The 11119-nt window shown below is 44.7% G+C and overlaps 1 protein-coding gene across 25 annotated transcripts in view; it reads left to right on the forward strand.

Annotated features, from left to right (window-relative positions):
* The window catches only part of ANK3 (ankyrin 3), a 381574-nt gene extending 371974 nt beyond the window's left edge, over positions 1 to 9600 (forward strand). For 21 of the 25 annotated variants that reach the window (XM_069796003.1, XM_069796006.1, XM_069796005.1 and 18 more), the window contains 4 exons: positions 2854 to 2937; positions 3062 to 3121; positions 4948 to 5040; positions 8196 to 9600. In XM_069796003.1, the coding sequence (XP_069652104.1) occupies positions 2854 to 2937; positions 3062 to 3121; positions 4948 to 5016 (213 nt within the window). In that variant the 3' untranslated portion in view covers positions 5017 to 5040; positions 8196 to 9600. The remainder of the gene's footprint in view (positions 1 to 2853; positions 2938 to 3061; positions 3122 to 4947; positions 5041 to 8195) is intronic. The other 4 variants (XM_069796016.1, XM_069796027.1, XM_069796028.1 and 1 more) reach the window with 2 other exon arrangements.
* Positions 9601 to 11119: the final 1519 nt, after the last annotated feature.

An 11119-nucleotide genomic window follows, 5' to 3' on the forward strand; every position in this document is an offset into this window, starting at 1 on the left:
GATCTACCTCCTGCCAATTGTGAGCCCTCCTGCAATTTGTTTAACTACCCACCAGCAAGAAAATTGTGAAAGCTGGATTTCATGCGTGCTGACTGCTGAGTAGTTAACAGCATTTATCCTTAAATTGTGCTTAAAGGAGCACGTAGGTAATTAAAAACCAAGATTCACCATACCTTTAAAACTGCGTTTTCTTCCAAGAGACATCTTTCAGTGCATCAATGCATTTTCCACTTTAAAGCTGAATGCAGTAATTCTCACTAACTTGGTTTAAGGATTAACCTTGCTCATAGTGGCAGTAAGGCGTCAAAGGACCAGTAAATGCAGGCAGTATTGGTGTGCCAGGTAGTCTGGTGACTTTGCTACTGGCCATGTTGTTTTATTTCTGTTTTTCATGGGGTTTATTGTAGTGGCTTTGGAGATCCCGTTCATGAAAGGGAACCTCTCCACACCTCTGTGCTCCATGGGGTGGGAGGGACGTCTGGGCCAGGGCTCCCTCCTGTCCCTTAGGGCACGGCGTGGCAGCCCGCTGGGGAGTCTCTGAGACCACGGGTGAGAGGCCAGGAAAGAAACTGTGCAGCTAGTTCCCCATCTGCTACGCTTCTGATGAAAAGTATTAGGTCTCCAGAATCAGTATTTCCCCCCGTTGTGGCTAGGAAACCCCCCAGGTTTCAGTTCCCCAAACCTTTACCCAGTCATCGCCCCCCCTGCCGCAGCAGCGGTCCCCGTGCCATTCTCGTTTCTGCCGTCTCGCTCATGAGAAAGGAAGGAGCAGGCTGCTGTCGTTGGGGCCCCGCTCACCACGGAGGCCAGCCTCTTACTTCCCTCCTCCTGCACGTAGCATGACGTCAGTTCTTAGGCAAGTGTGTAATTTCTCCTGCCCGTGACCCCTCAGCCAGCAGAGTCCTTCTGGGAAATGAGTTGTATGGGCCCAGCCCAGGCTCCATCTGAAGGCTTCAGCAGCCGTTTGTTCTGCCGTGCTTCTTGCAGGGATGCCACTATTCCCAGGCCTGGGGACCTCAGCTAGGTCCCTTCAGCCCCAGGTGTATCTCAGACACAAGACCTCATCCTTACGTCCTTACGCAGTGACAGCCGCCTGGCTCTGGAGCCTGCCCTTCTTTCAGCGATGCTTCCAGAAGCATCAAAGTTCAGCAAGTTTTGCAGTTTATATATAGCCTGGGAAAGCATGGGGAAAAGGCATGTAAAATGTCCAAAAGTGTTTAATTACTTAATTATCAAGTGGTAATTTCAATACAGCTTTCACTATGAAATAAGCAAAAATTCTGCACTTCCGAATAATGACGAATGCTGACCATGGGCTCAGTTAGCGGCAGACCTGCCTTCTGCTCTTCGGTACACCCCTCTGGCTTTGCCTGCTGCAGGCTCTCTCTCTAAAGCGAGGAAAATGGAAAAGCTTGACTATAGAAAAGACCGCAAATGGCTTGTAAACAGGAGGAAAGGTTTATTTAGTTTAGAGCTTAGAAATAATGTATAAACCTAATATTATAATGTACATATTGAAAAAGCTGTGTTTGTAGGGAAAACAGTTAAAAAAATTAAACATGGCATCACCGTATTTGTTCATTATAGAGCAGTGCCAGGAGCTTACGTAGACAACTGTGTAGCATGTAGACCACAGTAAATAGGAATTATATTTGCCCTGTGCAGCTTAGTACATGGAAGCACTATGAAAGCTTGATATTGAGCTGTAATAATCTCATTTCAAATATTATTTTGTTGTTAATATTGATATAACATGTTTTATACAATGCTTCTTTCTGCTTCCTCCCTCTAGTTGCCATTTTTTCCATAGTGGGTTGAGGGTGAGGGAAGAAAAGTTTCAAGGATTTTTTTTGTTTGTTTGTTTAAAGGGTTATTCATTTATGTGTGCAAATTTTTCACATGTAGGCCAGCAACATTATGATTATATTTACTTTATTTATGTGAAATAAATAAGCACAGATGACATATTTTTGAAGCATCAAATGCAGTCCTTGCTTCAGCACCCAGGTTTGGAAACATGACTTTATGAGATAAAATAGTCAAAGTTCTTCTGAAACATGAGTTCATGACTGCCAGCTAGCCTTAGACTCTAAAGTAATGTCATTTATTTATAATTTGAGCAATAATTCTTGTAGTGGTATTAAGTCACTAGTGTATAGCAGTTAGGAAACTGCTTTTACATTTATTTACGCTGGTCCTATAAATTGCTGGTACTACAAGAAGCGATGGCTGGAGTGCTGCCGATGTCAGTAAGTCATGCACCAGGCTGCCGAGGCTCCTCGGCAGGTCAGCAGGCGTTACCGTGCCAGGAAAAGTGTCACGTAAGATACCTTTCTCCATTTTGTAAATGCTGAGAAGTCTTGTCTTTTGTGCGTGTGTTTAAGATCTTGTGTTTAGCAAGCTATAGGCAGAGCTGTCTTTTTAAATCCCAAATTTCCCCCACCTTATTTTGGTGTTAGACCATGTGTCTGTGTGTGCTGGGCACTGAGGAGCTGTGAGAAGCTAATGGACGTCTGATTAGAGAGTTTATCATCACGAATTTGTGCCTCCATCTCATAGGACTCAGACCGATCGCAAGATGATTTGTTGCCCAGAGAGCTTCATGTCATGAATTAGTTAGTAAGAACAATGTGCTAGAAGCTCACTACAGGCTTTAAGGACACATTCTGTAGAATAAATGCACAGGTATTGGCATGCTAAATGAGCAAGGCTTTCATACTATTTGTGTGACATAAAGCAAACTGTTACATAAAGTTGAAGCTAGCATGTGCTTGTTGCTTGGATTGGTGTGGAAATATGTGTGGGTTTGGCAGAATATAGGCTATATTGCTAATCTTATAACACATTCTTTAGGGTGAGGAAGCAAAAAACATTCCTGGTGAATCTGTAACAGAGGAACAGTTTACCGACGAAGAAGGCAACGTCATCACAAGAAAAGTAATCATGAATTACATCACTGCTCTGAGTCTTTGCATTCAAGTAACTTCTTTTAACATACTTTCTCCCTTTAGAATCTAGGAAAAAAAAAAAATCGATCCTTTTCATTTATTGCTTCCCACAGATCACACGGAAGGTAGTAAGACGCGTTGTTATCCCCCATGAGAGGAAAGTTGGCGAAATGGTAATGGAACGGGGACTGTCAGGAATTAACAGTAGATGTAGAGGGTTGTGTTGACTGCTGGAAAGTGCTAAAGGGCTGGAGGTTTGCATTTAACAAGAAGCCTCGGCAAAGTGCAGTGCTTGCGGTTATTGACAAGTTGTGCATTTGGGTAACGGGGCAGGGGTCTCTGTGCTCTGTGCAGGCAGGGGCTGTGTCAAGGGGGCCTGGCTGAATTCTCTCAGCACAAAGCGTTAAGGTCTCTTTCTGTGTTACAGGCAGCAGGCTTATTAAACCATAGTTTTGGGGCCTGTTTTGTGCCATCAAGATGAGCCGTGTCTGTGGGTTTGGTTAAGCCCTTGCAGAATTTGCGCCTTACACCCTTAGGTGTAGCGTGTTGCTTTTTCACCAGCCCAGAGGAGTGAGCTGCAGTCTGGTCCCCACCGGCCTCTCGCTCACCTGCGTAATACCCCTGTGCTAGTGACTGAGGGTTTGCAGGATTCAGGGGAACGCGAACGTACCCAAAGCAATGGGATCCTTTACAAGCAGGCACCAAGACAGGATTTTGTCCCTGGCAGTTAAAATCAGAAGCCCTTCTGTAGGGCCAGACTGTGCCCAGCTTCAGCACCCCTGAAAAGAAAGGAGGGCAGTGGGAAGGGCAGGCCCGTTGTGCCCCAGCACGCTCTAGCCCCCTTGCAGGGGGCTCCAGGGGTACGGGCAGGTGTGGGCAGGCTGTGCCTCGAGCTATCCTCTGTCCCAAGGAGGCTCTGGGGGAACAGGCAGCACCTCTGGGGTCAAATGGCTACAGGGGAGAGCCTGCCTTGGTCCCCAGCGCATAGCCCTAGGAGGTTTTTGCTCCAGTAAAGTTGTCATTGAGGTTAATGGAATTTTTGACTGAGTGAAAACAGATTCAAAACCAAACAAAGGTAACAAATACTCTTCATCTGCTGGTAAGAAAAAAGAAAAAAGGGGGGGGAGGGGGAACGACATGACATAGAAATAAGAGAGTTGAAACAAACATATTTCCATCCCTTCTTTTGTAGTCCTTTATCAGGGAAAAAATAAATCCTGCCCAGCAAAGGGGAAATATTTTCAATTTGCTGCACCAGATTAGATTAGTCGGAAGCTACAAATAGTTACAAATACATCAATGCAGATCACCCGAGGGGTAAATTCTGCCGATAACCACACATAAACAGATGCCTTTCTCTGATGTGAATGAGGCTTGTGATTACTGGAGTATTTATTTTTAGATGATTATTGAGCTACTTTTAATGAGTGAAGATGAACTTTATTTTGGGGTTTGCTGTTTTAAAGACACTGAAACCTGCACTGCTTGTCACTGTCATTGGTTTTACTTCTGCACTGCTTTGGTGGTGGTTTTTGCTGGCTTTCTTCTTCCTCCCCCTATTCCATTACTAACCTGCTCACTTTAAAGCACAGACATTGTGAAACATCATAACAGCAGCCGTGGCCTATGCTGTTGGAAATGTCCACCAATCCCAGCTGACCCGGGAGGCCAGTTGGGAAAGGTGATTTTCCTTGACGGTGGCACTGAATCCCGCTGCAGTCGATGGCAGGGGCTCTGCCGAGGGCTGCCAGTCGGGCATTCCAGCCCAGGGGTCGTGGTGAAATTGTGGATGATGAAGATGATATTTCAGGCCTGTGCTTTTGCTGCTCATCAGAGTGGATAAGTAGATTGTGTGTATCTTTGAAATGAAGTGTTAATGTGATTTAACTGCTTTTTACTTATCCTGTTACAGCAAAATGTGGAGCCTGTTTTGGAAGCAGGTTTGTAATTATGAACACTCTCTGCAGACTCTGTTAATGTTCATATTTCTCTTTTCAAGCAGGGAGAAGGTTATAAGGTTAAGACGAAGAAAGAAGTCAGACACGTGGAGAAGAAAAGTTACTCATGAAAGCTGAAAGCCGACCACTGAGCGGTCAGTGTGATCAATTTTCTTTCACTGCTAAAGCCTTTTGCCAGCACAGCACTGCGCAGCACGGGGACTAGCGCCTGGGCTGTGCAATGGCTTGCCTTGGCTACCTTAACATTGCTTTTGAGCTGCAAAGCTGAATAGATGGCCCTTGATCTTGTAAGCAGAAAATGACCTTCGATTCATGTACAGAAACTGAGCTTTGCTTCCTGGAACATAAAGCAAAGCAATACTGAGGCATGTGTAAGATTTTGGGGAGTTTTACAAAGTCTAGTGTTTGTAATCCATGGCACTTTCTGCTCCTAAAAGTCAACTTAAACACAAATAGTGAAGGAGCTGCACAGAAGTAAATCTGCTGGGAGTGGAAGGCTTCTTCCACTGTCGGCCATGTGGTCTGAGGGCAGTTACGCAAGTCAGAGTCCTTGTAAGAGCCAGTGAAGTGTCTCAATATTTGCCAACAAATAATCCTTACCAACTGTTTCTTGTGAATTTTATTGATCCAGCCTTAACGGTTGTAACAAAACAGCAGCTGACGTTATAAGGGCTTCCCAAACTAAAACCAAATGCACAGACTAAGACACCCTTGCAGGGGCTCTGTAACGGCGTGCCGGAGCACTGTGAAGCCAGAGGCTGCTTTGTCTCAATCACATAACTGTAGTCACACAGCAAATGTGCCTGTAAATACGGGAGGAGCCAGTCTGTGTCTGTTAATGCTGGTCAGTCAGTCATGGCTTCAAGCATGTATGTTTACCATGTTCATGTCTTTTTTTCTACTCAGAACTTTTCTTAGCTTTGGTGGGTTTTAGGAACTGGGCAGAGAAAGAGTTTACGAAGTACAAGTCTGTGTGTTATCCTTTTCCTATACATCTAGTATAGGTTTGACTGTAGGATTTAAGAACAGGATAAACGGGACCTGGAAAACATACTGGATAGTGATGTGGAGGTAAAGGACAGAAGCAGAGTCTCTCCTGAGTCACTAGTCCCTTCTGACTGCTGCAATGTAAGGTAGCCCCTAAAGCCACCTGGCCGTGCGGACTTTCTGTGCATGTGAGTAGTGCCATTTGAGACCCGTGGCACACGGTGTGTGGGATCTAGCTGCGGGCTTTATGGGATCAAGCCCTAAGGAGGAAGCTCTGCGAGGCGACTGGCATGCTTTCAGCATCTGGTAAGCACCTACTGCATCCACCTAGCACAACCGCTGAATTCCTGCTTCTATTGAGAGCCCTCCCACATGTGCTAGCAGAATAATACTGCTTCATGTGGCTTGCTGCTCAACATACTCATAAAATATTTAATGGTTTGAAAAGGAAGGTGATTCTTTTGACACACCTTTCATGGAGCTCAAGGATATGGGAGGAAAGCAAGCCAAAGGGATGGTACTGCTTGTATGAAATTATGTCCCAGGTTAGCTCCTGTGTTTCTCCACTGTCAATCTGCAGCGGAAAACCAGTGGAAATTTGTGAATTCAAAGGCGCTGAAGGCCAGATGGGGCACTGAACCCCATAAGCAGTGCTGATAAAGAGCCTGCCAGCATACAAGCGTGATGCAATGTACATTGGGGATAAGGGAGAAGCATTTCATTTTAAAATAAAATGGCATTAATAAGGCAGTCCTTGCCTAATGTATGAAACAGATATTCTGACCTTCAGAAAGCCAGAGTCTGAGTTCCACAGAACCTGATTTGCTCCCATGACTGCTGATGCATTTCTCCTGTGATTTCCAGTAGGCAACTCTTCTGGGCTAGAGTCCCTGAGGAACTTCGAGAGTTTTCCTTAGATAACAAACCTTTGCTCAGGGGGGAGCTTTGTCCTGTAAGATGAATCTCTGTGGTCCAAACTTTGATATGATAAGCATGACCAAATGTGCATTAAGTAATTGTGAGCCCAGTCAAGAATCTATTGAAAACATTTTATTTGAATGCAGGAGTGGATGTATTTGCACGGACAGGGGATTCTGATAGAAAACTAGTTCGTTTATTGATCACAAAAGACTAAAAAATTCTGTTTGGGAGGCAGAGGTGTTGCTTTTCCTTAGAATGTTTGAAAAAAATCACAACGTTAGCTCAATTTTGCCATAAAAATGTCTTTGTCACCATTGCAAATAAACCTGTTGTGAAATATAGGTTGAAAGGAAAAGCCAAGAACTTTTGCATGCAATGCAATTCTGCAGGACGGCACTGTATGAGCTGGCGTGACCGCTGCAATGTGAACAGGCGGCTTTTAGCAGCAGGATAGATTTATGACAACCGTAGATGTGGGCAAGGACAGATTGTTTTAGCGTAGAAGGAGAGCACGAGCACTCCTGGGGAATGCGTGTGGACCTGTGACCTGATTAGTAAACAGACATGTCCATGCCAGCCTGAATCCTGCAGGCGCTGCGCAAGCTGCACTCCCAAACAGGCTTTCCTGTGCCCAGGTGCTGGGGAACCTGCAGGTCTTCCAGCTCCCGTTCGCCGGTGTGTTTGTATTTCTGCTTCCTGCCTGCCTGCTGCAAGACATCGCTGTTGTACAACAGATGTAACAAACTTGCTGTCCTTATGTGCGTGGCTGCTTGACTATTTTTGGATGGGCGAGAGAGCAGGAGCTGGCCCCCCGTCTCCCTGGTGCCACTCACACAAGCCAGGTGGGAGATGGATGGGGCTGCTCCTCTTCCTTGCTTTGTCCTTCGCCAAGCCTCCTAAAGGCTGGACTCCACATTCCTGGCTCTCCCGGTCACGTTCCCTGAGCGACTGGCAGAGGTGGATGTGCAAGGATTGCAGTTTTCCACCACTGTGGGGATGCTTGCAAACAATAAACAAAAATGTGCTGTGAAAGCAGCAGCGCTCGCATTCTGGAGATGATGCTATTTCTTCCGCTATGGAGATCACCTATTCCTTGTCATCATCGGATCTGATGAGCTGGTGCTTTGTCTGGGCTGATGAAATGCAGCATGTTGCAAACGTATTTGTAAGTCAGTTCACGAGCAACGTGGACATCTGCAGCTGCGTTTTCCCTTCATGCTGGGAGCTCAACTAATGACATTACCTGCCTAGAAAGTGTGATTTATCCTATTGCGGAATTCCATAATGCCACTTAGAACTTTTCTATTTAGTCAGAGAAAGGCACGAAATTGATTCTAACAAGATTTTCTGAAATGATTTGTGCTATCTTTTCTTTCCGTAGGACTGTGTGCTTTTACTGCCAGTATTCTAGAGGGAAACTCACGGAAGAAAAATCAACAGGAATTAAACATTCACCTATAAAAGTGTGCGTGTGTTTGCTGCTTCCACACATTAACCGCATGGTTTTTATGCAAAAACAAACAAACAAAAAAAAAAAACCAAACAAAAAAATTAATTTAGCATGAGCCAATTTACAGAGCATGGAAATTCACGTTCATTCACAGGATTGGAGGGTGCGCAGTTACCAATGCAGTGTATATACAAGATGCCATGCTGTTAACAGCTTCTTTCAAGCAGTTTGATGTCATCTCAAAAGAAATAAATTCCTGTGGCCAGAGGGGATGTACGAAGACGAAATGGTTAAACCATGGAAAGACACTAAAATTACTAAAATCCACAACAGCTCGCCTTATTTTTCTTGGACCCAAACTGTCAGGGTATAAAACACTATTTGTTTCTTTTTTAAACATCAATAGTTTTGCTGTAAATAAATAACACTGTATAAATTCTAACAAAATAGAATAAATGTTGATAAGGCACTGCCTTTTCGATCACAAACAGAATATTGCAAATGCATTGAGCAGGCTAGGTGTCTCAAATGGCTGCACCTACAGGGATATTCTGGGTGTATCTTCACAGATTCTTGTATATTAGCAATTATAATGTTTGTATATGCAAAAACGCTAGCTTGATTTTAAAAAAATCTTTAAAATCTGCTGCAAATTTAAATGATTCCCAAAATGAGGAATTCTGTAGTTCTGTGAAAATTTTTCTTCAGAGTACTAATATTTTGATGCATGTGTTTCACCTTATTTTGATTAAATCTTTTCCAGTTTTGCAAACACTATACCGCAACATGAAAAATAAGATTTTATCTGTAAACACAAAGCCCTTCATCTAATATTTGTTGCTGTTGCCAATTTTTCAATGAAATGACCTAAAACCCATAACATATACAGTAGTTGCATTATGGGGAGGGGGGTGCTATCTGTTCTCGCTTTATAACGGGGGTAATGCTTGCAGCTTTAGAAGTGGGTTGGTGCTCTAAGGAGCACAAGTTTGGGATATTTTTAAATGAACTGAAGAGAAATTATTAGCTAATAGACTGGCAGCACGCTGTAAAATTATTACTGTATTGTGTAATGGCTATAAGATGTAGAATCTTTCAGTAAGCCAATCATCTGTAATCATCCTAGCAGTGTAATATTAGGTCGTTAAGGCTGCTGTGTTTTAAAGGGCATTTTTATTTGGGTTTTGGTGAAATACTTTAATTTGTTGATTATATTCATATGGAAACAGCATTCATTGATAATAGCTCTAATTACATATGTATGAAAACAACAAACACTGGATGATCTAGTTGATTATTTAAGCATAAAATAAATTGTGTTAAAACTCTTGGATAACGCGTATTTGGCAGTGTTCTTGTACCTTATAGACACGCGGCTTCGCAAGGCCAGCCATTAACCACCCCTGGCTTTTTACTTCTTTTACTCTCGGTTTCTTTTGTCTGATCCACCTCCTCCTCTTCCCAGTGTGACAGGCCATCACTTGGCAGGCCGTCCCCAGGTGGGGGGAACAGGAGGTAAACACAGCAGCCAGCACATCCTCAGCAAAGCTAAGGAAACCCACCTCCCTGGGACGCAGGGGACTCCATGGGCGTGGGGAAAGGACCTGTGCAGCAGGGGTATGTGCAGCAGGGGTATGCGCAGCCTCTTCTCCAACGCGTGTTAACTCTGCACCTCCTTTAATTTCCTTCACCCCATCGAGAACCAGGAAAAGCACTACTGACAGCAGTTTTTTCCCCAGTGTGTGTCAGCGAGATCAATAACCAGCTCACTGCAGATGATGTAAAGAAAGTGTACATCTGTATATTGCATGCACTTCCTGTATCTTATAGGTGAGGGACCACTGCATATGTATATGTAAATAATGTGGCCAAAGCAAAGTTTTTTAGGCAGCATCAGTGCACACTTGCTGCTCTGGACCACAGGCTTCTGCTCTGGTGCAATAAATAATTTTCATTACTCAGGTTTCGGTTTTACCTGGCTTTCAAGGCAAGATGATGTGTTTTACCCCAGCTTGGCACCCGAGGAAGCACTGCTGCTACAGACCCAGCTCAGTTTGCTGCTTGTTATCTGCTGACCCACATGGGAACCGCTCCTCGCCTGGCGTCAGTCAGCAAAGCTCTCCTGACTGCGGTGAAAGGCGCTTGGCTTCAGGAGAGCGTAATGGGTTGGTTTGTCAGTGTTTCCGAGCTACTAGGGCTGCCAGCTTTTGAAGCAGTGACAGTAAATTAGGTGGTTTTCATCATTTTAGCAGCCAGCCTGTGTTGCAACACATGTTTTACCTAGGTCAGGACATCACTGGTACAGTGCTGATGGTTCAGGTCCTTACGCCAGAGCCTGGAGGGCAAATGCCACTTATGCCACTGGAGAACAGACACATCTTATTGCAGGTCACAGTCCAACAGCAGCGATCTTCCTCCTGGACACCTCGCCATCCAGATGCCTCCCTCCTGCTCGCGAGTGCCCAGATCAACTGAATGAAAAAGAAGGTTTTCAGTAAACGGAGTGCAGATGTATATATTTAATATTATATCGCAGTTTTACGGTTGGAAGCAAAGGCTGCGGTGACCCGCCAGCTGGAAGGCAGGAGCAGCGCTGTAGAAGAGCCTGACTTCACCTCTCCGTAACGGCATCCAAAAGGCAGCATTTCATTTGACGCATCTCTCTCCTCTGCCTGGTCCCCTCAGTGCCTGACACTGATGAGGAATAAAGCTGTGATTGTACCTGGAACGGTAGTTCCGGCAGGCAGAAGCTCTCTTTACGTAGACAGAAAAGCGGGGTTGCCTGTGCAGGTAGCAGAGACGTGTAGGGGAATCTCAACAGGTCCCCTCCTGCTGGTGGTGATTTATGTGGCACC

The sequence above is a fragment of the Haliaeetus albicilla genome, chromosome 11 (genome assembly GCF_947461875.1).
Source record: "Haliaeetus albicilla chromosome 11, bHalAlb1.1, whole genome shotgun sequence".
NCBI classification, from domain to species: Eukaryota; Metazoa; Chordata; class Aves; order Accipitriformes; family Accipitridae; genus Haliaeetus; species Haliaeetus albicilla.